Source organism: Oryctolagus cuniculus, chromosome 15 (assembly GCF_051225735.1).
Source record: "Oryctolagus cuniculus isolate XC-2025 breed Fujian yellow rabbit chromosome 15, ASM5122573v1, whole genome shotgun sequence".
Classification (NCBI taxonomy): domain Eukaryota; kingdom Metazoa; phylum Chordata; class Mammalia; order Lagomorpha; family Leporidae; genus Oryctolagus; species Oryctolagus cuniculus.
Window position 1 is genome coordinate 59,569,880 of NC_142881.1, and position 27,966 is coordinate 59,597,845.

The window sequence follows — 27,966 nt, forward strand, 5'->3', positions numbered from 1 at the left end:
CCGCGGGGGCGCCAGTGCCGCGCGTCGAGCGGGAGCAGAGGAGGCGAGGAAGGAGGGCCAGAGAGGCAGTTGGAAGATGGCGGACGAGGCGGCGCTCGCCCTTCAGCCTGGCGGCTCCCCGTCGGCTGCGGCGGCCGAGAGGGAGGCCGCTTCGCCGCCTGCTGGAGAGCCGCTCCGCAAGAGGCCGCGGAGAGACGGCCCTGGCCTCGGGTGGAGCCCGGGCGAGTCCGGCGGGCCGGCCCCCGAGCGTGAGGTGCCGGCGGCGGCGGCGGCGGCGGCCGGGAGCTGCCCGGCTGTGGCGGCGGCGCTGTGGCGGGAGGCGGAGGCGGCGACGGCGACGGGCGGGGAGCGAGAGGCCCAGGCTATGGTAGCGGCCGGAGGAGACAATGGGCCTGGCCTGCAGGGCCTACCCCGGGAGCCGCCGCCGGCCGACGATTTCTGCGAAGACGAAGACGACGACGACGAGGGCGAAGAGGAGGAAGAGGCGGCGGCGGGGATTGGGTACAGAGGTGCGCAGGGCGCGGGCGGCCGGGACTGCGCATCCCCCTCCTCCTCCTCTCGGGGCCCCTCCTAGTGTCCGGTTGGGGGGGGGGTCTCTAGGGCGGGCCGGGGGTTCCGGGCTGGCTCGCGGGATCCTCTCCCCATGGCGGCCCTCCGTTCAGCCGCGCTGCTCCCGGGCTGCCGGCCGTGCGGTGGGGAGCTGCGCGCGGACTTGCTCCTTGTCTTCCCTCGGTCCGCGGCCCCTCTCGGCGGCCTTGCGGCGTTCGACGCAGCCGCCGGGTGTGGACGCTGTCTCCCTTGGCTTTACAAATAAGTTTTCTCTCTTCTAGTATTGCTTTCGTTGAACTTACTTTGCTCTCCTCCTCCTTCACCAGCACACTTAAAGTCTGCAACTTTCGGCCGTCCCGTTGGTCGACCTTTCGCAGTTGCCCGTGCAAACTGACACCTGTGCCATTTATTTATTTATTTGACGATCTGTACTTTTAAACTTGTAGTTATAAATTTGGAAAGAGCAAAGCGGCTTTCTGAGGTCTTAACCTGAAAACTTTAAAAGCATAGTTTCTAAAGCAGTCTTTTGTGATGCGTTTAGTGGGGATCGCATAATGAAGTACTTTCAGAGTGCTTTATATTAATATTGTGGTTGAGTCGTGTTCTGAAGTGGTTTTAAGCTAAATGGGATTCTTCTGTATATATGTGATCCTGAAGCAGGTTGACATGTTTTTGACATACTGAAGTACATGTCTTGTCCTTGAGGGTTTCATAGTTTGACTTGAGAAGTTTCTGTGTCTGTCAGTACTGTGTCGGAACTAGCCAGTGGAGCATTTAGTAGCCACATGGAAAAAAAAAAATGTGTAGTGTATACATCAGGGACTGCACAGGTGAAGCAGCTCCTGATTTCAAGAAACAAAATTCCTTCCTCCTTCAGGTAAATTTGGCAAATATTAAATTTCTTTGTGATTCAGTCTGCTGAACTAAGGAACCATCATAGTATTTAGAAGCACAATAAATGGGAGAAACAGATAATGCAGAAATAGCTAAGTATGTTTAGTAGTATATAAAAGCCCAGAGTGCAGGCAGCCTTGGTTTTCACAACGTTGGTGGGTAAATTTTGACAACTTGCATGTACTCCTTTGCTTGTATGATTGCTAAGCTCAGTCTATAGAGACTACCTCTTATTCTGTTTTGACTTTTTAAAAAGTAGACTCAGATTTTTGATAGACTGAAGCTTTGAATTCTGCAAAGGATCTCTTGAGGATCAGAGAACTGCTCTTGTGAATGTTGACCACCTTTACACATGCGGGATGTATGTTAAATGCTTTAGTCATTAAAAATGGTTGCTTTGTGACCACTGATGAGTCTTCTTGCATTTCAGATGCAGGCTGTCAGCAGCCTTAATGTTGATTTCTTTTGCAGATAATCTCTTGTTCGGTGATGAAATTATCACTAATGGCTTTCACTCATGTGAAAGCGATGACGACGACAGAGCCTCACATGCAAGCTCTAGTGACTGGACTCCAAGGCCACGGATAGGTATGGTTCAGAGCTGTGCCCCTCCCCCCATTTTCCCTCTGTCCCTTTAATAGATTGAAGTTTTTAGGTACATGGAGAGATTTAATAACAACTTATATTTCTAAGAAAAATCTAGTGCTCTTAAGTACAAAAATTGTACGTATTTATGGGGTACCATTTGATGTTTTGACACATTATAGATTGTGTAACATCTAAATTAGAGTAAACATCCCTGTCTCATACATCATCTTGTTATTGTGAAATCATTCAAAATCTTTTTTGCTATTTTTTTTAAAGAAAAATAAAGGGGTAAGCATAGAGGTTAATATGCTAGTTGGGTCTCCTGGATCCTATATCTGAGTGCCTACTTTGAAGTCCTGCTTTGCTACTGATTCCAGCTTCTTGGTAATGGACAGTGTTGGAGTTGGTGGATAGTGGTTCCAGTGGCTGGGTTCCTACTACCCCTGTAAAAGACTTGGATTGAGTTCTTGACTCCTGGCTTCTGCGTGGCCCAGCCCAGCTATTGTGGCTGTTTGGGGACTGAAACGGCAGAGGGGAGCTGTCACTCACATCCGCTTTCTTGCTCTCTTGTGCTCTCACTCCACCTTTTTAAATAAAGAACATAATTTTTTAAAAATTAAATAAAACACACAATGCATTTTCTTTTTTTTTTTTTTTTTAAGACTTATTTACTTACTTGAAAGTCGGAGTTACACAGAGACGGAGAGAGGTCTTCCATCCGCTGGTTTACTCCCCAGATAGCTGCAACAACTGGAGCTGTGCCGATCCGGAGCCAGGAGCTTCTTCTGGGTCTCCCACATGGGTGCAGGGGCCCAAGGACTTGGGCCATCTTCTGCTGCTATCCCAGGCCACAGCAGAGAGCTGGATCAGAAGTGGAGCAGCCGGGACTTGAACCGGTGCCCATATGGGATGCCAGCACAGCAGGCAACGGCTTTACCCGCTATGCCACAGCGCCACCGCCCCCCAATGCATTTTCAGTATTTATTGTCACTGTGCTATGCAATAAACACCAGAACTTCTTACTCCTAACTATAGCTTAGTACCTGCTAATCAACCTTTCCCCATTCCTTCCGCACAATTCTTTATTAAACAGCTCCGGCCCATGAAAGCTGGCTTCTCTGGTTTCTCAGCCAGCCAGATTCTTTTTTCTTGCAGTTCTTTTCACTTGTACTATTCTTGTGGAATGTTCTTGTTCTGGGGAAATTGTCTTCCTCTCTCATTTCATATCTCTTTGTATATATGAATTTTTTTTTCTTAACACTTTCAACTTTTTTTTAAGGTTTATTTTATGTATGTGAAAGAGTGAGAGAGAGGTCTTCCATCTGCTGGTTCACTCTCCAAATGGCTGGAGCCAGGCTGATCTGAATCTGGGAGTCAGGAGCTTCTTTGGATTTCCTGTGTGGGTGCAGGGGCCCACACCCTTGGGCTTTCTTCCACTCCCTTCCCAGGCTTATTAGCAGGGAGCTGGATCAGAAGTGAAGCTGTTGGTACTTGAACTAGGCACCCATATGTGTATGCTGGCGCTGCAGGCTGGGGCTTTAACCCACTACATCACAGTGATGGCACCAACACTTCTAACTTCTTAAAACTCTGTTGTATGTCTTTAATTGTGCTGTTTTGTATGTTGGAGTAGCTCCATAAGGGTAGGGATTTTTAACTGACTTCTATATTACTTGTTAGTGCTAGGTAAGTAGTTGGTATAGTTTTATGCTAAATATTTTATTTAATATATGAATGAGATAGCAAAATATTTTGAAGTAGCGAATATTTTCAGATTTTTATATCAAAGGTATTGTATAGTCATCTTGAAAGTGATCTTTTTCTTTTGCTGTCTTTTTTTAAATGGTTTGACTTTTTTAAAGATTTATTTATTTGTTTATTTGAAAGGCAGAGGGACAAAGAAAGAAGGGAGACAGACCTTCCACCTACTGGTTCATTCCTCATATGACTGAGACAGCCAGGGCTGAGCCAGGTCAGAGAGAGGAGGCAGGAACTCAATCTCCAACATGGGTGGCAGGGGCCCAATGCTGCCTTCCCAGGCTCTTCTTGGAGCCACTGGTACCCTGATGTTGGGATGGTGGCTTAACCTGCTGCTCCGAAACACCAGCCTCTGGCCTTGACTCTTTTCAAACATGATGATTGGTTAGTTCCTCTTTAGTGTCTGTAATATTTTTTGCTTTTCAATCTAGGAAACTGAGTAACTTTGGGGTAAAGGAACATGATTAATGTTCAAAACATCAGCATTATATGTACCTTGTTAAGGTCAAATTCAGGGGCCATTGCTGTGGTGTAGTGGGTAAAACTGCCGCCTGAGGTGCTGGCATCCCATATGGGTACCGGTTCTAGTCCCAGCTGTTCCACTTCTGATGCTGCTCGGCTATGGCCTGGGAAAGCAGTAGCAAATGGCCCAAGTACTTTGGCCTCTGCGCCCATGTGGGAGACCCAGAAGCAGCTCTTGGCTTCAGAGCAGCCTAGCTCCAGCTGTTGCGGCCATTTAGGGAGTGAACCAGTGATGGAAGACAAATCTCTCTCTCTGCCTCTCTGTAACTCCGCCTTTTGAATACATTAATCTTCAAAAAAGAAAAAAGTCATCAAAATCAGAGATTGCCATTGTGGCTCAGTGGGTTAAGCTGCCACTTGCATTGTCATCTGGCATCCCAGCCAGCCAGCATTCCATATCTGAATGCCAGTTTGAGACCCAGCCACTCCACTTCAGTCCAGCTTCTTATTAATGTTCCTGGGAAGGCAGCAGATGTCCCAAGTACTTGGGCCTCTGCCACTCATGTGGGAGACCTGAATGGAGTTCTTAGCTCCTGCCTTTGGCCTGGCCCAGCCCTGGCTGTGGTGGGCCTTTAGAGGAATAAACTAGCAAATGCAAGATCTCTCTCTTTGTCACTTTCTGCTTTTCAAATAAATAAATCTTTAAAAGAGATCAAATTAAAGGATGGGTATCCTGGCACAGTGGTTTAGCTGATGCTTTGGGATGCTTGCTTGCATTCCTTTATTGGAGTTCCTAGGTTCAAGTGCTTCTTCCACTTCCTATACAGCTTCCTGTCAGTGTGCGCTATGGGAGGCAGCAGGTGATTTTCAAGTACTTGGGTTCTTGCCACCCACATAGGAGACCAGGATGGAGTTCCTGACTCCTAGCTTTGGCCTAGCCCAACTCTTGTTGCAGGCATTTGGGAAGTAAATTAGCAGATGGGAGAGGTGTGTGTGTGTGTGTGTGTGTGTCTGTGTCTGTGTCTGTTGCTCTGTTTTTCAAATAAATAAAACTTGAAAAATAGATCAGATTGAAGATTATTACTGGATAAATTTAAAAAATGCTAGTTACGTTTACTTTTTTCTCTTATTTCCTTAGTGGTAAATAATATAAACTTCCAGGGCTGTTACCATCTTTTCTTTATTGATTTATGGAACTCTTGTGTAAACAACTTTTGTTTTAAATTATCGTATATGTTTCTGGATTTTAAACATGAGAGTTTGGGTGGTTTAACTCAAACTGTATACTTACAGCTCTAGGGAGAGCGTTCCCAGGTCTTGATTAGATCTCTCTAATTTACTTAGTCTTAGTGTTAACTCTGAAGTTGTCCTGAGAATGAAATAACTTTAAATTGCATTTGTTTATTTTGCAAAAAAACTTTATAGAGTACCAGCTCATGAAATTTTGATTGACTTGGAAGTGAATTTGATCTAAGTCTTTCTTTTCCCCTACATATAGGTCCGTATACTTTTGTTCAGCAGCATCTCATGATTGGCACAGATCCTCGAACAATTCTTAAAGATTTACTACCAGAAACAATTCCTCCGCCTGAACTGGATGATATGACACTGTGGCAGATTGTTGTTAATATCCTTTCAGAACCACCAAAAAGGAAAAAAAGAAAAGATATTAATACAATTGAAGATGCCGTGAAATTACTGCAAGAGTGCAAAAAAGTAATAGTTCTAACTGGAGCTGGGGTATGTAAGGTGTATAAAACACCAGTGGAAGGGGAAGGTGGTATATGTTTTTCTTAGGCCTTTTCCAATTAAGACACATTTTTCTGGTTTAGAAAAATTTATCATGACATAATGGATGTTTGGAAACTGCCAAAAACATTAGTGCTAACTTGGCTTAATTTTTAAAAAAATTTCTCCAACAGCCTTAAATATTTGCTTCTATTATCACGGTTAGGTAAGTAGAGTTAAGACAAGATTTTAACCAGTAAACATATCACTAAAGGAGATGCTGCAAATTATTATTGTGCTTGCTAAGGTATGTCAGGGTCTGATGAAGAAACTGGGTATTTGTTTAGTCTTCTTGAAACTAGAAATCTAATTGATATTCACAAGTGAAGAAGTTAGTGTTAGGAGAACAGGTTCTTACTTCCTGTGCATTTTAAATTGAGATGCAATGATTGATCACTTGACTTTTTTTTTTAAGAGTTATTTATTTGAAAGAGTTACACAGAAAAAGAGAGTTTGCGATTGTCCACTGGTTCACTCACAGGTGGCTGCGATGGCTGGGGCTGGGTCTGGGTCATGCCACAGCCAGAAGCCAGGAGCTTCCTCTGGGTCTCCCATGTGCATGGCAGGGGCGCAAGGCTGCTTTCCCAGGCCGTTAGCAGGGAGCTGGATCTGAAGTGCGGCAGCCAGGACATGAACTGGCACCCATATAGGGTACCATATAGGTGTCAGGTGGCAGCTTTACTCACTATGCCACAATGTTGGCTCCTGGCATTTTTCATTTGACCCACCTGTTGGTATTGTGTGTGGAAAACAGGGTATACTAGTATTATATGCTAGAATCTAGGACACCTGATAGAGGAAAATTCAGTCATTTTTTTCCTTCCCTCTTTAGTTGGGGTGTTAGTTCATTTTAAATGATCATTAACAATAGTAAATGTTTTGCTTACAGATGTTTTAATTTGAGGTCAGAGTGGAGTTAACTGATAAATTGTGAAATGAGAACTTCTGAAATCTACTTGAAATGTCAGGGCTTATTTGTAGAAAAAGTTCAGTATCTAAATCTGTTTTTAAAAATTAAGCATTAAAATTAGCTAACATGGTTTTTTATTTATTTTTAAAATGTGTATTGAGATAGCTCCTGTCCACTGGTTCATTTGCAGATGCCCCAGCAGGAACTCGGTCTGGGTCTCTGAAGTGTTGGTAGGAACCCCATTAGGAATCATCAGTGTCCTCAGCATCGGCATCAGTAGGAAACTGGGATCAGGAGTGGAACCTGCACTTGAATTCAGGCACTGCAGTATGGGATAGGGGATCCCAACCCACTGTTTTAACCAGTGGGCCCAATCCCCACCCCTATAACATAGTTTTTATCTTATTTTCAAGATTTGTTTACTATTTGAAAGGCAGAGCAACAGAGAGAGAGAGAAAAATCTTCTATCTGATGGTTCAGTCTCCCAATGGCCCAGTATAGCCAGGGCTGGACCAGTCCAAAGCCAGGAACTCTATCCCTGTCTCCCACATGGGTGACAGAGTCCCAAGTAATTGGGCTATCTTTCACTGCTTCCCCAGACAAGTTAGCAAGGAAGCTGGATTACAAACTGAGCAGCTAAGATGAACCAGCACGCCAATGTGGGGATTTGCAGGCCATGGCTAAACCCATAACTGTGGGCCCTATAACATAGATTTTAAAGAAAACAGAATTTTAGCTGGTGCCTTGGCTCACTAGGCTAATCCTCCGCCTTGCGGCGCCGGCACACCGGGTTCTAGCTCCGGTCGGGGCGCCAGATTCTGTCCCGGTTGCCCCTCTTCCAGGCCAGCTCTCTGCTGTGGCCAGGGAGTGCAGTGGAGGATGGCCCAAGTGCTTGGGCCCTGCACCCCATGGGAGACCAGGAGAAGCACCTGGCTCCTGCCATCGGATCAGCGCAGTGCGCCGGCCACAACGCACCAGCCACGGTGGCCATTGGAGGGTGAACCAACAGCAAAGGAGGACCTTTCTCTGTCTGTCTCTCTCACTATCCACTCTGCCTGTAAAAAAAAAAAAAAAAAAAACAACAGATTTTGGTATTCTTGAAGACAGAACATTGACTGTAGGACAACTAACTTTTTTTTTTTTGACAGGCAGAGTTAGAGAAAGGTCTTCCTTCCATTGGTTCACCCCCTAAAATGGCCGCCACGGCCGGCGTGCTGCACCGATCCAAAGCCAGAAGCCAGGTGCCTCCTCCTGGTCTCCCATGTGGGTGCAGGGCCCAAGCACTTGGGCCATCCTCCACTGCCCTCCTGGGCCACAGCAGAGAGCTGGCCTGGAAGAGGAGCAACCAGAATCCGGTGCCCCAACCGGGACTAGAACCCGGGGTGCTGGCGCCACAGGTGGAGGATTAGCCAAGTGAGCTGCGGCGCTGGCCAAGTTAAATTACTTTTCAAAAATGATTTATTCTCCTCGGATTCCAGTTTCTTTAATTTTTTAGTAGAGTGCTTAATGGTTAATTAGCTCAACTTAAAATTCCTTATTTCCTTTAAAAATAGAATATATGGTGGTTTTAATTATATTCATTTATTTAGGTATTTTATCAATTTGAAATTAGGGTAGTATTTCTGCTTCTGTTCCCCAAAAGGAATTTCAAACTAGAGTTTTTCAATTCTTCCCTGATTGTATGGTGAGAGAACTAGTAATCATAAAGGTAGAAGATTTAATTACACAGATTATGCCATCCATGTTTCAGGTGTCTGTTTCATGTGGAATACCTGACTTCAGGTCAAGAGATGGTATTTATGCTCGCCTTGCAGTAGACTTCCCAGATCTTCCAGATCCTCAAGCAATGTTTGATATTGAATATTTCAGAAAAGATCCTCGGCCATTCTTCAAGTTTGCAAAGGTACTATGAGCTCTTCTAGTTGTTCTTTGGCCTCCTCTCATGAGACAGTATTTTGCTCCTAAGTTGTCTTAAACTTAACCATTTCTTGTCTAGAAGACTGGGTGCTACCGTGGTGGAGTAAGATCTCTTATTATGTAATGTCAGAATTTTTGTTACAGGGTTGGACTTATTTTCAAAGAGACAGTTCGTATTTTTTTAAGTTTGTACTTCAGTTATGGTCTTTTTTTGCCTGCCTTTTTGTTAAAGGTTTGTAGGCCATATAAAGGTAATAACTGTTTTCATTTTTAGTATTTTGTAAGTTCATAAAGTTACCATTTTTGGTATGTTTTGTGATAGGTTAAAACTTGACAACCCGTGAGGATTTTCCTGAAAAATTCTTTGTCATCAGGAGTGGGGAAGATTCTTAGGATGCATTTTTGTCAGCAGATTGCAGAGGCACCTTATTCCACTTTGAAGTCTCTGGAGTCTCATTGTTGTGTCCGTTCGAGAAGCCACTGGCCACGTGTGGCTGCTGAGTATTAGAAATGTTGAAATGAAATGTGATTGTGGAAAACAACAGATTGTAGAGACCTAGTATGGATAAACAATCAAATACGTTTTATGAAATACTAAGAAGTATTGGTTATATGTGGAAATAATAGTACTAGTGATACTAGGTTAAATAAAAATTTTAAATTTTCACTTTAATGTGGTTACTAGAAAATGAAAAATACAGAGCTCAAATTATATATCAGTCACACAGCTCTGCTGTAGAAAATAGATTTAATAATGCATTATACCATGCCAAATCATTAGAAAACTTTTCTCAATGTCTTCTGAAAATAAATTGTAAAATTATTACTATGAAACCGCAGGTATATGGGGGCTTCAAAAAGTTCGTGGAAAATTGAACTAAAAGACAAAACTTATTTTGATGTAAAAAAAAAATTGAAATCCATGCTTTGTTTTTTCATTTTTCATGAATCTTTTGAAGCTTCCTCATACATGAAAGGGTCTTTTGTGTTAGTGACTATTTTTTAGTGAATCCAGAAATTAGTGAACCTGAATTTTAAAGTTTATTTTAAAAAATATTTTTTCTCATCTACTTGTTCATTCCCCAAATACCCACAACTGTTAGAGCCAGGAGCTGGGACCATAAACCAGCTCCCCTACATGGGTGACAGGAACCCAGTCACCTCAGCCATCACTGCTGTCCTCTAGCTTCCTCATTAAAGTTGGTGACTACCTTTAAGGAAATATAATTTTGTTTCATTCAAGTATAAAATGGCTATGAGAGTAAAATGGAAAAATCACTAAAAAATCTTGAATATGATTTGATTTTTATTTTATTTGAAAGGCAGAGAGACAGACACAGATCTTCACATCATTCGTTCCTCAAATGCCCAGAAAAGCTAGGGCTGGCTCAGGCTGACACCAGGAACCTAGAACTCAGTCCATGTCTCCTAGATGAGTATTAAGGACCCACTCTCTTGAACTGTTCATCATGTGATGCTTCCTAGGGTGTCCATTACTGGGAAACTTGCTGGGAAGTGGAGGAACCAGAACCCGAACCAGGCACTCTGATGTGGGAGATGGTGATTTAACCACTTGGCCAAACACCAACCCCTTGAATATGCCATAGTCAGTCATTTGAAAGCTGAATTTGAGAAGTTGTCAGGCTGAATTTTTCCAACAAATAACTTGAATCTTAATAAAAATTTTGAGCTTTTTACTTCGTGTATCAGCAATAGAGTCATCTTCATTCTAGCCTTTAGAGCAGATCCTTTTCTTGTGCCTGGATATTGTAGAATTATTTTATTTTTAATTACAGAATTATGGATCAGTGAGTTTTTTTTTTAGCCTACTAGTAGTAGTGGTACTATACTATTGTATGACTTTGAAGAACAATGAAATACTGCTTAATTATAAGTTTCTTTTTATATTTTTTAAAAATATTTATTTGAGAGGTACAGTTGCAGACAGAGAGGGAAAGACATAGAGAAGTCTTCCATCTGCTAGTTCACTCCCTAAGTGGTGGCAATGGCTGGAGCTGGGCCGATCTGAAGCCAAGAACAAGGAGCTTCTTTCAGGTCTCCCACATGGGCGCAGAGGCCCAAGCACGGGTTGTTTTCTACTGCTTTCCTAGGCCATAGCAGAGAGCTGGATCGGAAGAGGAGCAGCCAGGACTAGAACTGGTATCCATATGGGATACTAGCACTGCAGGCGGAGGATTAAACCATTGCACATTGCCAGCCCCTGCAGGTTTCTTAAATTGGACCTAGGACATTGACCTTGTTAGCAGACATTGACACTTTGAGAAAACCAGTAAGTAACTAGAAATTACTTCGATCTTGTGTCTGATTATAAAAGCTTGGCTCATTAATGCATTTATGTAGTGTTTACAGGAGTTTTGCTAATTAAGTGTTTTGAGAAGATATATTTGAGAAAGTATGTTGTCATTAACATTTGTCACCTTTTTTATCACTGTTGGTTTACTAAAGTAGAAAAGCTTAAATTGCCTAATAAAGTTGTAAAGTGCAGTTAAATATTTAAATCGACAATTTTCTTTTGGTAGCAGTCTTTTTATATACATAGGTATGCACACACACCAGTAACTGAGAATAGAAATAGCAAGATAAGGATTTTAAACCTAGCTGACTTACCAACCACATTTGCTTGTCAGCTTAAACTAATTTGTAGAAGCATTTCATAATTAATCTGATAGGTATGCTATTTTTTAATTATTCTGATAGAGAATTGTAAAACTCTTTAAATGCATTTAATGAAAATCTAGACAGTGCTTATGAGACAGTAAAATATATAATTACTATAGAAAAAAACACTATAATGTGTTCTTCACCACTGTGAACAGGTTATATATTGCCTAGGAGGAGAAAAGGTTGGGGGGCAACATTTTTTGTCTATGAAAGTAAAAATACAGTACAACCTCTTCTAATTCTATTTATATAAATTTAATTTTGCTTGGTTGCTCTTCAGAGTTTTAGCTTAAAGTAAGCTAAATAAATTAACCTTTATCATTGTTACTTATATAATTGTCAGTACTTTATTCTCATTAGGAACTGACTAAAAGGAAGCTTCTAGCTACAGAGATAGGACTTAAAAATAGTAATACTGGGCCGGCGCCACGGCTCACTAGGCTAATCCTCCTCTTGCGGCGCTGGCACACCGGGTTCTAGTCTGTCCCGGTTCTGTCCTGGTTGCTCCTCTTCCAGTCCAGCTCTCTGCTGTGGCCCAGGTGGGCAGTGGAGGATGGCTCAAGTGCTTGGGCCCTGCACCTGCATGGGAGACCAGGAGGAAGCTCCTGGCTTCTGGCTTTGGATCGGCGCAGTGCACCGGCCATAGCGGCCATTTGGGGGGTGAACCAATGGAAAAAGGAAGACCTTTCTCTCTGTCTCTCTCTCTGCCTGTCCCAAAAAAAAAAAAAAAAAAAAGTAATGCTGGGTAGGAGAGACAACATGAGTTAATTTGGATTTAGAAATTAATAACAAAACATAAAGATGCATTAATAAGGATAAAGCGGGATAGTACCCAAAAATGGAGGATGATGTGGGTATATGACTATATATAAATATTGTTACACTTCACTAAATTCCTAAATATTCTAAGAATAAAGTATTCATAGATTAACCTAAACTTTTCAACTTGTCATGGTACTAGGCAGAAAGTTCAGTAGAATTGTTTGATTTTTGCTAGTTATGAGAGAAAGTGAATTTAATATGAAATAAATGAATATAAAATGAAATTTAACATGAAAAGGAGATACTGTGAGGGGAAAGGAGAATTTCTATATTATATATCTAGCCATTGGTTGTATATAATTATTGAAAAGCTAAGATTCAGATTCCTCTACCCACTAAATGTCATTAACATCCCTACCCCCAGTCATGATAGCCAGGTGACCCCTGCAAAATTGCTCACTGAACACCAGTGTATTAAGTGTTCCATGCTGTGATACTACATGGGATGCTTTTCTATAAGAACAGTTAAAGCCACGTTCAAAGCTACATGGCCATATTCTTATTCTTCTGCATCGTAAGGAGCATTTAATCTGGTAGTGAGTTGTGGTCATGGTTCATGGGAGCCTAAAATAATTCACTGATATGATAAAAAGTGAAGATGAAACTAAGTTAGGATGTGTAAAATACCCTCTTCCTTTTTTAAAAATGTAGTCGATATCCTATATGAATTCTGTGAAGTGATTAAAAACCTGAAGTGATTAAAATCCAAGATCAGATTAAAAGAAATATGAAGTGAGTTTTTATTCCAAAAATGAATCTCCATTCAGTAATTTATAGTGTGCAAACATATAAAGATTAGTTCTTTTAAATTTTTTTTTAGAGATTGATTTGTTTAAAAGGCGAAGTTGGAGACATGGTAAGGAGGGGGGAGATCAGTCTTCCATCTGCTGGTTCACTCCCGAAATGACTGCAATAGCCAGGGCTGGGCCAGGCCAAAGCCAGATGCCCAGAGCTCCCTCCAGGTCTCCCGTGTAGGTGACAGAGACCAGCCTCTGTTGCTTTCCCAGGTGCACTCCCTGCAATTCCAGCAGGGAGCTGGATTGGAAGTAGAGCGGCTGGGATGTGAAAGGCTCATGTGGGATGCAGGCAGTGCTGTAACTACTGTGCCACATGCTAGCCTCTAAAGATTAGTTTTAAAATAAGCTGGATATTATAAAGCTGGGTATATGTTTTTATCGTAAAACTGAGTTCTTTTAACTATTGCCATAGATTTGCATTGTTTGCTACTTGATACAAAATATTTTTCTGTTAGATGAATACTTTCTAATGGTCATAAAATGTTCATCAAGAGATCGGTACTGTGAGTAATCTTGGGAATGTCCATTCATTTTGGATATGGTGTTGCTACAAAGTGTCCTGTCTGGTGTGTGTCTAAATACTCTTAGGATAAATTCCTGAAAGTGAAATTCCTAGTTTTCTTCTTCTTTTTTTAAAGGCAGGGTTTTTTTTTTGTTTGTTTTTGTTTTTTTTTTTGAAAGCCAGTTACAGAGGAGAGACAGAGATCTTCCATCTGCTGGTTCACTCCCCAAATTGCCTCAATAGCCTAGATTGGGCCAGGCCAGAGCCAGGTGCTTCTTCCAGGTCTCCCATGTGGGTGCAGGGACCCAAGCATTTTGGCCATCCTCTGCTGCTTTCCCAGATGCATCAGCAGAGAGCTGGATCAGAAGTCACTTTTTTTTTTTTTTTTAAAGATTTATTTATTTATTTATTTGAAAGGCAGAGAGAAAGTCTTCAGCTCATCCGCTGGTTCACTCCGCAGATGGCTGCAACTGCCAGAGCTGGGCCAATCCAAAGCCAGGAGCTTCTTCTGGGTGTGCCATACAGGGGCAGGAGCCCAAGGACTTTGGCCATCTTCTGCTTTCCCAGGTCATAGCAGAGATATGGATTGGAAGTGGAACAGCCTGGTATTGAACTGGCATCCATATGGGATGCTAGCATTGCAGGTGGTGGCTTTACCCACTACGCCACAGAGCCAGCCTCAGAGTCACTTTTTTTTAAAGATTTATTTGAAAGACAACATTACCAAGAGTGTTAGAGCCACAGAGAGTTCTTCCATCTGCCGTTTCACCCCTCAGATGGCCTCAATGGCTGGAGCTGTGCCGATCTGCAACCAGGAGCTTCCTCCAGGTCTCCCACATGGGTGCAGGGGCCCAGGGTTTTGGGCCATCTTCCACTGCTTTCCCAGGCCATAGCAGAGAGCTGGATCAGAAGAGAAGCAGCTGGGACTAGAACTGGCTTTCATATGGGATGCCAGCGCTTCAGGCTGTGGCTTTTTAACCCACTGCACCACAGCGCTGGCCCCAGAAGTCACTTTCTTGAGACTCCTGTAATGTTTGCTTTATTGCTATCTGGAAAGATGGAAATAAACTCCGATCAGAAGTGTATCTGATGAGACTCATTGAACGTGCCCCCACCTGTGAAAACACAAACAACTCCATAGTGTGTTACTAGTATTAAAATATTAAGAATCACATATCTATGTTTAGTTGAAAGGCAGTACAACACAAAATGATAGCCCCTTTACTTCAGTCTTCCCTATTCCTAATCTTTGTCCTCAAAAGGTTACCATGGTAAAACTGGTTTTTTTTGTTTTTTTTTTTTTTGACAGAGTGGACAGTGAGAGAGAGAGACAGAGAGAAAGGTCTTCCTTTGCCGTTGGTTCACCCTCCAATGGCCGCCGCGGCTGGCGCGCTGCGGCCGGCGCACTGCGCTGATCCGATGGCAGGAGCCAGGTGCTTTTCCTGGTCTCCCATGGGGTGCAGGGCCCAAGCACTTGGGCCATCCTCCACTGCACTCCCTGGCCACAGCAGAGAGCTGGCCTGGAAGAGGGGCAACCGGGACAGAATCCGGTGCCCCGACCGGGACTAGAACCCGGTGTGCCGGCGCCACTAGGTGGAGGATTAGCCTAGTGAGCCACGGCGCCGGCTAAAACTGGTTCTTGAGTGTCTTTCTAGAAAGAAGAAGGAAAAAAACCTGCATTGGGAATGAGGTGGGTTAGTGTGAGTTGTAGAATCAAACACTATTCTCCACCTTGTTACACTACTCTAATATTCTTGGAAATAGTTTCATAATGGTACTCAATAGATACACTTCATTTTTAAGAGAAGACTCACTTATTTGAAAGGCAGAGTGACAGAGAGAGAAAGGGATCTCATCCACTGGTTCTGTCCCCAAGTTCCTGCAATATCTGGGCTGGGCCAGTCTGAAGCTAGGAGCCTGGAACGCCATCCAGATCTCTTATGTGGGGGGCAGGAGCCCCAAGCACTTGGACCATCATTGTGGACCTTCCCAGGATGTATTTGAAGGAAGCTGGTTTGGAAACAGAGTAGCTGGAACTTGAACTTGCATTCTGATACAGGATGCCGGTGTCCCAAGTGACAGTGTAACCTGTTGTGCCACAATACCTGCCCTTATACTTTAGTATTCTGTCTTAGAGTTGTACCACAATATATGAGTATTTAGTCTTCTATTAATGGATATCTAAAGTTTTTTTTTTAATCTAAGGTTTAAAATTTAAAAAAAATTAAAGGCAGAGAAATCTATCTCATGTGCTGGTTCACTCTTCAAAAACCTATAATTGCTAAGGCTGGTCCAGGCCAAAGTCAGGAGCTTAAAACTTCATCTGAATCTCCCACGTGTGTGCAGGGGCCCAAATAATTAGGCCATCATCTGCTGCTTTTCCAGGCACATTAGCAGGAAGCTGGATCAGAAGCTGAGCAGCTAGGACTTAAACCAGCAGCATCTTAACCCACTCACCATGATTCTGGCCCTGTGGGAGTATTCTTGAAAGGACTTTTTATATCAGGCTCACTGAAATCCAGCTTCCAGTAATCCCATGAAGAAGCAAAATAAGATGTACTTACGAATCTTGGTCAGTTAGACTACTTTACAAAACCTAAGAGAAACAGTGCTTAGCCTAAAAGAAAAATAGAAAATTTGAGGTTGAGTGATCAGAAATTGAGAAGGCAGTTGGGTGGTAGTTAAAAGTCAGCCTTTGATACCAAAACAGGATTTGAATAATAGCTCTGCTATTTACTGATTCTTGTGACCAACAAGACCAGCTATTTGTGTGTGTGTGTGTTTTCAAGTATATAGTACAGTAATAACTATAGTCACTGAGTTGTATAACAGATCTTTTGAATTTATTCCTCTTTTGACTAATGTGTCCAAAATCTTCCCTTCCCCTACTATAAAATAATTTTTAAATGGTGAGGGAATAAGAATTTCACAGCACATGAAAGTTACGTGGAATTCTTATGTCAGTACTCGTAAATACAGATTTTTATTGTAACATAGCCATGCTTATCTCTTTATAGTTTCTGTGGCTACTTTTGCACTGCAATGGCAGAGTTGTAGCAGACACTATATGGATAAAGAATATGTGGCCTGCAAAACCTAAAATGTTTGCTCTCTGGTAGCCTTGTTTGGAACAAGTATGCTGATCCATAAATTCCTAAGGGGACCAGACATTTTTTAAAATCACAGTTGAGTTTGTCAGCTACCTGTACTTTGTGGTAAATATCGATTTTGATCGAGATAATTAGTAGGTTTATTCACAAGTGTGGTTTTGTCGAATGAATGAAACAAGATAGGGCTTGAGGATTCCCAGGATTGCTTTCACTTCTCTTTTTGGCAACATGGAGAACTTAGATTCTAGCTTCTTACCAGTTTTACTTATTGCCTCCTGCTCTATACGAGGAGGTGCGTATTAGCAAATACTGACCTTTTAAAAACTTGGAAGAATCTTTTTAGTTTTGAGGGGCAGTTACACCCATGCCTCTATGGTGGTCTGGTCAGTATTGCTAGAAATTTGGTAAAGAAAGTAGGATGTTCAGATCTGGGATGACTTATCTTGCAGAGAACTGGGTTAGCATGTTACTCTTGCAACATGGAAGATTTAATTCATATTCTAGTTGTAAGTTTCTCCAGCCATTTGGTTGGTTTTCAGCAGACTTTCCCGTGTTAAAAATCTTAGGAGTGGTTTCTATTGAAACAGTCATTCCAGACTAATTTTTTTTTTTTAATTTTCATTTATTTATTTGAGTGGCAGAGAGAGCAAGGATGAGCGCTTCCATCTGCTGGTTTACTCCCCACTCACCTGTGATGGCTGATTCTGGATCAGCCTGATGTTGAGAGCCAGGAACTCAATCCAGGTCTCTGTGTAGGTGGCGGAGACTCAGCTACTTAAGTGAGCACCTGCTGCCTCCCAGGGTGCAAATTAGCAGAAGCTCAAATTGAGAGTGGAGCCAGGACTTGAACCCAGGTACTTCTATAAGGGAGAATGGCATCTTAACCACTGTGCCAAATAATTGCCTGACAGTAGCTTTTAAACTGTTTGATAGTATCTTTAGCACAGTATTTAAGTTAGTCATTCAGGTATGGTTCATTTGATAGTTAAAGGAAAATAAAACTCAACTCAGGTAGGTTTTCACACACATAAATGGACTTATAAAAAGGATTTATAAAGCAAAGTCCTTTGTAAGTTATTCCCAGCTAAAGGAATTCACTTGTAATTCACTTAAGTATTAAGCTATCTTGAACTGTTAGAGGCTAGACATAAAGGGAACTGAAGTGTAGAGGTAAATCTAATTTCTTGTACACTTGTGTTTCTTAACCTCTCTTTAAAAAATGGAGTTGTATAAAGCATGCAGAATTCAAGGAAGTGGAGTCTTTTTTAAAGATTTATTTGAAAGGCAGAGCAACAAGAGAGTAAGAAAACTACCTTCCACAGCTCCTGAATGCCTGTAATAGGCAGACATCTTGAGGCCAGGAGGCAGGAACTCCATCTGGGTCTCCTACCTGAGTGGCAGGAACATAAGCACTTGGACCAGGAAGAAAATCATCTTACTTTTGTTTGCTGAACATAAACAGGAGATAGTCGTCCCTTCTTGTTCTGTGTTTGGCATGCTCTTGCTGTTTTCCCTACTATTTTATATGTTGTCTAACTCATATTGGCTAAAATTTTCTAAGTGATTTCCAGGAGCTTTAGTAAGATTCCAGATCAAAATGTGACTTTGTTTTCTGTAAGCATTGATGACTTTAATATTAAAATAGTTCTTCAGATTTGCTACTTCCTGTATGCATTGTTCATTAAATCATTTAATCATTCAATAGGCAGAATTTTTCTATTTTTTGTATGAATAACTTTAGCAGCATATGGACATGCACATGGTAGTTACCATGGGATTAGTTTGTTATTGATGTTACCTTGAAAGGAGTCCTTCTGTTTAGATGGTAAACGTTTTATATTTATTTTTTTCTTGATTTGATAAATTAAATAGGTAATAATCATCTCTAGTCCCCTCAAAATTTTTTTTTGGTATAGTGTCAGGAGTTCCTGTTTCCCCCTCCCATCCCATTTACAGCTTGTTTGTATCCTTCCTGACTTGTTTATATGGATGGACATAGCTATATACATGTGCATATAATTTCCATTTTTGCCTAATAACAAAAACAGACTATACACACTGGTGACTAACTTGCTTTTTCATGTATGTCATGGACCATTTTCCACGTCAGTGCAACTGTATCTCCCTCAGTCTTTTGAATGGCTGCATATTCCACTCTATGGATGTACCATATTTATGCAACCGTTTCTCTAGTGCTTACGGTTGTGTCTAGTTTTTTGCTAGCATTATGATGACAGATTGTGATAAATGGTAAGGAAGTCAGTAGAGAGCACTACTACTTCAAAGAAAAAAAAAGAAGAAACTTCCTTTGCCATTAGTCACTTACTAAATGAGATTTAATAAAAACACTGTTAAAAGTTGGGAGGACCAAAATTGATACTTTCTCTCTGATCTTTTTGCCATGTGTATATCTGAATTCTTTGTTTTTAAAGAAGAAACAGCATTGAAGCATTATTTGGGGGGAAAAACACACACACAAAATCCAGCAACTCAGCATTCATGAGCAACTCTATACTATACCAGTATGTGCCTGTGCAGAGGAAGGAAAACAATTTTGGTAAGGAATTAAAACTTTAGCTTTAAACTTCCAACAGGATGATATTTATAATGAATGATTAATCAAAAAAAATTAATGTTGACAGAGCCTTTTTTAGTTAAAAAGTCACCATACTTTTGATATCTGTAATTTCAGTTTAAACTTCTCCCCTTTTTCCTTAAAATCTGAATTTGCAGCCAACAAAAATTAGATACCCTAAGGTGTATGTTACTTCTGACTTAATTAAAATATCTATTAACATTAATTAGAGATGTTGTGGGTTGACTTTGCAGGGGGCCAAGTTCACTAACTGCTGAGTTTTGCACACATTACAGCAACAGTCCATTTCTAGGTGTGTGTTGCATCCATTTAGATGCTTTAAAATGTTCGTTTTTTAAAATTACTTAAACATGGGCAATTATCATTGGTAGTCTTGTTAAACCTAAACATGACATTTGTTAAACTTACTTCATTAATGTAAGCTAATAACTACCTTTTGCATTATATAGGAAATATATCCTGGACAGTTTCAACCGTCTCTCTGTCACAAATTCATTGCCTTGTCAGATAAGGAAGGGAAACTTCTTCGCAACTATACCCAGAACATAGACACTCTTGAACAGGTTGCAGGAATCCAAAGGATAATTCAATGTCATGGTTAGTAAACTTCAAAATGGCTTTCTCATTTATTTAGTATTTTTTTTTCCTTTTTTTAGATATATTTATTTATTTATTTGAAAGAGTTACACACAGAGAGAGAAGAGGCGGGGGGAGGGTCTTCCATCCGATAGTTCACTCCCAAACTGGCCGCAATGGCCGGAGCTGCACCGATCCGAAGCCAGGAGCTTCTTCCAGGTCTCCCACTTGGGTGTAGGGGCCCAAGGACTTGGGCCATCTTCTACTGCTTTCCCTGGCCAGAGCAGAGAGCTGGATCGGAACTGGTGCCCATATGGGATGCTGGTGCTTCAGGCCAGAGCATTAACCCACTCCACCATAATGCTGGCCCCTGATTTATTTAGTTTTCTAGGGATAACCAGTTTTAGAAAGCAGGCTGCCATTCAGTAATGGAGTTTGAGCATTATGAATATTATTTGTGTTACCTACTTGTAATCTAAGATGTAAAATGCAAAAATAATAAAACCAGAAATATTGGCCTTGACATCTAATTGTACAAAATATTTCAAATGTTAAGTACTTTGGAATTAAAAAGACATTGCAGTTGCCTACCATTCCATTATTTTAAATAATCTTAATGATTATAACAGTAATATTGGGTATATGTGAAGTAATGTGACAGTTTTAGTATATGAAGCCAAAGGAAGTGGTCAGTTCAGATGTACAGGATTCAGAAATTTCAGTAAGTACGAACAGGCCATTTCTCATCTATCTACAGTACTTCCACAGTGCAGCTGTTGAACTAACACAATTGAAATGTTCTCACTGCTCTGGAGGAATTACTTTATTGAAGAGTTTCACCAGTTGAGGATTGTGTCCTCTACCTATGTATGTGTCTTGGGGATAAAAATGTGTATATATACATGCACACACATGGGTACTTCAAAATTTTATTGGGAAATGGAATGAAAATAAGTATTTCAGCACAAACTTGACATCCATGCAGTTATTCATTAAGTGGTACTTTTTGAACCACCTTCATGTGTATATTTTAATTCATCCCCTAAACACTCATGTGAAATTCCCTAAAGCTTTAAAACTCGTTGCTTTCCTAGTTTCAAACTTTGTAACATTTGTGGTATGTTCAAGAAACAAACACTCCTTTAATAAAGCATGTGTATGTATGTTGATTGTAGGTTCCTTTGCAACAGCATCTTGCCTGATCTGTAAATACAAAGTTGACTGTGAAGCTGTACGAGGAGATATTTTTAATCAGGTAATTTACTATCCATGTTTTAGGAGTTGTGAGTCTCTGACCTGTTCTTCTGCCAGATTCTTATTTTAATTTTTTGCCTACAAGCATGTGGTACAGAAAGGTCTAGGAAGAGATTGTTAGCATTGGGAATTTTAAGGAAATACAAAAGAACCTTTCAGTACTTGTACAGAAAACATTTGCTCCATAATATCTTTTTAAAAGATTTATTTATCTGAAAGGCAGAGTTACACAGAGATCTCCCATCTGGTTCACTCCTTGGGTGGCCACAATGACCAGGCCAAAGCCAGCAGCCTAGAACTCCATTCAGGTCCCCCATATGGGTGTTGGGGGCCCAAGCACCCCGGCCGTCTTCCTCTGCTTTCCCAGGCAGGTTAACAGCGAGCTGTAATAGAAGTGGAGCAGCTGGGACTTGAACTGGTGCTCATGTGGATGCTGCTGTTGCAGGTGGCAGCTTTACCTGCACCAAGGCAGCACCCTATGTAACGTCTCTTTAAAATGATGAAGTTTCTCCTTAGTATTTAAGCCCAGTGTAAAGACTATGAGATGTTACTTCTCTTTTTTAGTGTCTGTCAGATTTGGAATATTAAATCAGTTATGGTAATCCTTCAGAACATTTTAGAAATGAAATGATAGTAAAGTATTTCATACATGCTCACCGCCCCCCCCCCAAAGAAAATGTAATAGGAAATAAGTCATCCAGAAATAGGTTCTATGTTCTTAGCTGCGTAATCATGTATAATTATGAGAGGGAGGATAGCATCATTTCCTGTTTTTTTTTTTTTCTTTAGGATTTAAGTCCTATGTTGTGTGTATACATACCTGTTGTTTCTCTTAATATACAAGAAATTCTTAGATTTGAAGGGCAGAATGCCTAGGAGGGAGGGAGAGACTGAGATCTTCCATTGACTGTTTCACTCCTCAAATGGCTGCAACATCTGGGGTGGGGGGCCAAAGCCAGAAACTCCATCTGGGTCCCTGAGCAGCAGACTCAAGTCTTGAGCCATCATCTGCTTAGATACATCAGTAGGGAGCTGGGAACTGAACGGGCACACTGATAGGGTATGCAGCCATCCCACCCAGTGGCTGAATATGCTGTGCTGCAACACTGACCCCTGCAATAAACTCATAAATATTGTATACTTCTACACATGAAAAAATAGAGCAGGATAGTACTTCAGTGTGAGGGTCATAAAGTAGAAAATACAGTTAAAAGATAATTAGGATTTGGTGCAAAAAAATTTTGAAATCCAGGCTTATAAGAAAAGACTAATGGAAGGGGCCAGCCTTATGATGTAGTGCTGCCTGCGACACCAGCATCCCGATGGATGCTGATTTGTGTTCCAGCTGCTCCACTTGTGATCAAGCTCTGCCATTGGCCTGGGAAAAACAGCAGAGGATGGCTAGAGTGTTTGAGCCCCTGCCACCCACATGGAAGACCTGGATGAAGCTCTGGCTATTGCAGCCATCTGAGGAATGAACCAGTGGATGGAAAATCCCTGTCTGTCCATCTTCTTTCAAAATAAATCTTAAATTTCATGGAAAACAAATGCATGTTCTAAATGCATGGATTTCAGATTTTTCTTGCATCAAATTAAGCTCTTTAAAATTCTGTTTCCCACAAACTTCTTGAAGGTACTTTGTACAGTGCTGTTATGTTTGGTGTGTGAATGTTATCTGTTTATTGATAGTTAATACATAAGTAGTTTCTCCCCCTGCTGTTTATCCACTTTTTCTGTTTTGGCAATTTTGAAATGCATCCTTAGGAAGTGTGGACATGTTGACTGTTTCTAACTTGGACTCTCTCTTCACTTCCCTGTCTTAAACAAAATCTGGAACATGCAGGTAGTTCCTCGATGTCCTAGGTGCCCAGCTGATGAACCACTGGCTATCATGAAACCAGAGATTGTCTTTTTTGGTGAAAACTTACCCGAACAATTTCATAGAGCCATGAAGTATGACAAAGATGAAGTTGATCTCCTCATTGTTATTGGGTCTTCCCTGAAAGTAAGACCAGTAGCACTAATTCCAAGTAAGTTGATGGCTTTTATCGAATATTTCTCTATGTAAAGCCAAGGGGGTTGTGGATCTGTACAATTATAAATGCCTTAAATTTTTGTGTTTTTAGTCTTAATGTGATTACAGCTGATCTTTCAAATTTGATTTCAGATCTAGTGAGTCTAGTTTGATAGAAGTGTATACATGTAAGATACAGTTTGGGGGTTTAAAATGACTGATTTAGTTTTGCAGTGATGATTTCATGCCATGTCATGGATTTACTGTACCCATAATATTTGCGCTGTTGTATACAGTCTTGAAGTTATCTTTTGCATATATTTATATGTATTTTTAAAGATTTATTTGAGAGTCAGTTTAAATAGAGGAGAGGCAGAGAGAGAGAGAGAGGTCTTCCATCCACTGGTTCACTCCCAAGATGGCTGCAACTGCTGGAGCGCTGAGCCAATCCGAAGCCAGGAGCTTTGTCTGGGTCTCCCACGCGGGTGCAGGTCATAGCAGAGAGCTGGACAGGAAGTGGAGCAGTCAGCACTGCAGGCAGCGGCTTTACCCGCTATGCCACAGCACTGGCTAGCATATATTTTCATACTCCTTTTTCACTTAGGTAAGGGAATAAGGGAGATGTTATAAGGGCTATTTCAGTGGTCTGATGTCTTAAACTCCTAAGCAGAGAATTCAATAAATCTCTACCTCAGCAATCAAATAGGGAGCCAGAGTAAAAAGTTGAAAGAAACTTCTGTCCATCTGCAGCTTCAGCAGTTAACTCAATCTTAGTTGTGAAGTTCTATTAAAGTAAAATAAGCCTATTTGTAATTCGATGAAACTTGAAAATGTAATATACAAGCCTCTTTACATTATATTTTCCCCCCTTTCAAAGCTAATTCAGAGGCTTTCTCTGCCTTAAAAGCTTTTCTCTTAAAAGCTTTGTGTGTGTGTTGGTGATAGGCCAAGATAACTTTTTTAAAATGTAACACACACTTATATTTGTGACTTTTTCACCCCCTTTTTATCAGAGTGGTAACACTTACATGCCAAGAACTCTACTATGCACATGACACATTAAATCATTTAATCCTCACCAGAACCTTCTGGAAAAGTACTGTTATTACCCTCATTCTACAGAAAGACATTGAGGTAACCACGAGACAGGAGCAGAACCTGGGATTTTAAAAGGTACTGCTCACCTGCTTACAAGCTAGTTTGATGAAATGTAATGGCTATTATATGTAACAGTTGTTAAGTATTAGTGGAGAGTTTCTTTTTTGGTTGGAGTCTGATCCTTATTAGATTTTTGCATGGCATATCTGTTGTGATTTTACCAGCCTACTTCCCCTCCCCTTTCTCTCATTTTCACCCCATTTTTAGGTTCCATACCCCACGAAGTGCCTCAGATATTAATTAATAGGGAACCTTTGCCTCATCTACATTTTGATGTAGAGCTTCTTGGAGACTGTGATGTCATAATTAATGAACTGTGTCACAGGCTAGGTGGTGAATATGCCAAACTTTGCTGCAACCCTATAAAGCTTTCAGAAATTACTGAAAAACCTCCACGAACACAAAAAGAGTTGGTTCATTTGTCAGAGTTGCCACCAACACCTCTACATATTTCAGAAGATTCAAGTTCACCAGAAAGAACTTCACCACCAAATTCTTCAATGATTGTTAAGCTTATAGACCAAGCAACTAAGAGTAATGTGGACGATTCAGATGTCTCTCAATCAAAAGTTTGTATGGAAGAAAAATCACAGGAAGTACAGACTAATCCTAGGAATACTGAAAGTGTCACTGAACAGGTGGAAAATCCGGATATGAAGAGTGTTGGTTCCAATACTGGGGAGAAAAATGAACGAACCTCAGTTGCTGACACAGTGAGAAAGTGCTGGCCCAGCAGAATTGCAAAGGAACAGATTAGTAAGCGGCTCGATGGTAAGAGAGGCTGTTGAACTATTTTGTAAAGATGATTATGACAACTGCAAGAAGCTAGCAACTTGGCAGGCTAATATTGATTAGGGTATCTTTATGTAGCAACTAACTGTGTTCAGGGATGAAAAGTTAACAATTTTAGTTAGAAAAAGGTTGCTTGTATTATCTTATCATAGGGAAAAACTCATTTACTTGAAGTTAAAGCCCTGTATGGAGGGGTTGAGAAGGAACCTCCGTTTGTTATCATAGGTGAACTCTTTGTCAATGGGTTTACGAAGTTTAATATGTATAGGTCTTATAGACAATAAATTTTGATGCAGCAGATTGGTGGTGGGGCCTAATTTTCTGTCGGTGTCCAGACTACAGTGTGTGTGTGTGAAGACATTCACAAAATAAAAGTTACTGCAAATAATGAATTTGAAATAAGTACTTCAGTAAAATGAATTGGGTAGCTAATGTAGGCGGGGCTGGATACTTAATTTTAAACAAGTAGCAAACTAAGATTTGCACCCAGGACTACTAAGTTTACAGCTTGTTTTTAACAAAACACTATTAATAGTAATAGTCTGTAGTAGTGACACTTGTAAAAAAGGCAAAGCTGAAACCTACTCTTAATTCTAGGCTACCAAATAGTCTTAGAAGTTTGATTACTAACATTTCCCTTTTACTACCATATTTCAGGTAATCAGTATCTGTTTTTACCACCAAATCGTTATATTTTCCATGGCGCTGAGGTATATTCAGACTCTGAAGATGATGTCTTATCCTCTAGTTCTTGTGGAAGTAACAGTGATAGTGGCACATGCCAGAGTCCAAGTTTAGAAGAACCACTGGAGGATGAAAGTGAGATTGAAGAATTCTACAATGGCTTGGAAGATGATGTTGATGTTCCAGAGAGACCTGGAGGAACTGGATTTGGGGCTGATGGAGGTCTTCAAGAGGCAGTTAATGAAGCTGTATCTGTGAAACAGGAAGCAACAGATGTCAACTATCCATCAAACAAATCATAATGTTGCAGCTGTCCAGGTACAGGAATTGTTCCACCAGCATTAGGAACTTTAGCATGTCAAAGTGAATGTTTACTTGTGAACTCAATAGAGAAGGAAACCAGAAAGGTGTAATATTTATAGACTGGTAAAATAGGTGGTTTTTCATGGATAATTTTTTAACTTTATTATTTCTGTACACGCAACACTAACTTTTTGTTTTGAAAGAAAGGTACTAAGTATCTTTAACCAAATGTTGGTCAAGACTTTTTCACTTTCTTTCAAGGGTTCGTTTGTATGATACATCCATATGTATATATAATTTTTTGCCTAGTGAGTTTCAACATTTTAAATTCAAAAAGCCATTGGAATGTTAAATTAATGTAAAGGGAACAGCTTATCTAGACCAAAGAATGGTATTTTCACACTTTTCTTTATTACATTGAATGATTTGAAGTCCTCAAAATCTGTTCTGCTATACTTTTGATTTTTTAGCACAATTATCTATTTTTAAACACTGGCATTTTCCAAAACTTGTGGCAGCTAACTTTTTAAAAATCTGAAATGACATGCAACTTGAGTAGAATGAAGTCAACAATATGCAGGAAGGCACTCGGTTTATCTTTATGTAAAAGAAGGACTTGGTGCTAAGCATTTCAGGAATATTGTATCTGTTCAAATGAAGATGGCTTTTGTACTTCCTGAGGACATGTAATAATGTCTATATTGGCTCATAAAACTAACCTGAAAAACAAATGCTTTGGAAATGTTTCAGTTGCTTTAGAAACAATAGTGCCTGCCTGGACCCCCTTAGTTTTGAAATATTTGCCATTGTTTAAATACCTATCACTGTGGTAGAGCTTGCATCAATCCTGTTCTGTAAGTATTAAACTGGCAAGATGTGAATATGCAAAGCTTTTCTGAATCTATAGTTATGGTACTTCTACAGGGCAGAGTGTAATATTTTGGACTGCTGTTTTTCCATTAATGAGGAGAGCAACAGGCCTCTGATTACAGTTCCAAAGTAATAAGATGTTAATTTTAACTCAGCCAGAAAGTACATGTCTCCTTTGGGAGGATTTGGGGTAATAAATACCAAACTGCTAGCCTAGTATTATGGAAGGTGAACATGAAATAACTTGTAATAGCAGAACAGTTAATGAATGAAACTAGTTCTTACAATGTATCTTTATTTAAAAGCTTAGCCTGCCTTAAGACTTAGAGATCAACTTTCTAAGCTGCAGAAGCTTCTAGCCTTTCAAAAAAGTTCATACTTTATTATAAAATTGCACAGCACATTTATTTTCCAGACCTTTTTTGAACATTATGCCAATTATAAAGTATAAAGCATTTCTGTGTTGGCTTAGTATTTATTACAAGAAAAGGGGTTTGAAATACAGCTGTTCTTGATGCATAAAATACCCAGCTAGTACCATTACTGTCAGAAAAAAGTTGTACTGAATGGACATTTCCCTACCTAAGAAGTCTCAATCCGCATTTATTTGGCTACACTAAAGAATGCAGTATATTTAGTTTTCCATTTGCATGATGTGTTTGTGCTATAGATGATATTTTAAATTGAGAAATTTGTTTTAAATTATTTTTACAGTGAAGACTGTTTTCAGCTCTTTTTATATTGTACATAGTCTTTTATGTAATCTACTGGCATATGTTTTGTAGACTGTTTAATGACTGGATATTCTCCAACTTTTGAAATACAAAACCAGTGTTTTATACTTGTATACACTGTTTTAAAGTCTATTAAAATTGTCATTTGACTTTTTTCTGTTAAATTACATTGTTTTAAGGTATAAACTTGTAGAGTTGCGCACAAC

At 40.5% G+C, this 27,966-nt stretch overlaps 1 protein-coding gene and 1 non-coding gene across 4 annotated transcripts; one reads left to right on the forward strand and one right to left on the reverse strand.

Annotated features, from left to right (window-relative positions):
* On the forward strand, positions 1-27,924 carry SIRT1 (sirtuin 1). Of its 3 annotated transcripts, XM_002718460.5 has the most exons (9): positions 1-509; positions 1,915-2,031; positions 5,750-5,991; positions 8,700-8,852; positions 19,825-19,972; positions 21,127-21,206; positions 23,049-23,235; positions 24,585-25,148; positions 25,827-27,924. In XM_002718460.5, the coding sequence occupies exons 1-9, from the start codon at positions 77-79 to the stop codon at positions 26,153-26,155; spliced, it is 2,253 nt and encodes a 750-aa protein (XP_002718506.3). In that variant the 5' UTR covers positions 1-76; the 3' UTR covers positions 26,156-27,924. The 3 variants fall into 3 exon arrangements, with proteins under 3 accessions (XP_002718506.3, XP_017204240.2, XP_069913846.1); XM_017348751.4 differs by lacking the exons at positions 1-509; positions 1,915-2,031; positions 5,750-5,991 and adding an exon at positions 19,212-19,336 and having other exon boundaries at positions 8,714-8,852; XM_070057745.2 differs by lacking the exons at positions 1-509; positions 1,915-2,031; positions 5,750-5,991 and adding an exon at positions 19,215-19,336 and having other exon boundaries at positions 8,735-8,852.
* On the reverse strand, positions 1,425-1,492 carry LOC127484288 (small nucleolar RNA SNORD77). Its single transcript, XR_007911169.1, has one exon. It is a non-coding gene; the product is annotated as a small nucleolar RNA SNORD77 (small nucleolar RNA).
* Positions 27,925-27,966: the final 42 nt, after the last annotated feature.

Excerpts from the sequence above, each read along its gene's own strand:
- SIRT1 (XM_002718460.5), top strand. The coding sequence starts at position 77 with ATGGCGGACGAGGCGGCGCTCGCCCTTCAGCCTGGCGGCTCCCCGTCG. Across the intron at positions 19,973-21,126 it reads AAGGATAATTCAATGTCATG|GTTCCTTTGCAACAGCATCT; the intron begins GTTAGTAAACTT and ends TGTTGATTGTAG. Across the intron at positions 23,236-24,584 it reads ACCAGTAGCACTAATTCCAA|GTTCCATACCCCACGAAGTG; the intron begins GTAAGTTGATGG and ends CCCCATTTTTAG.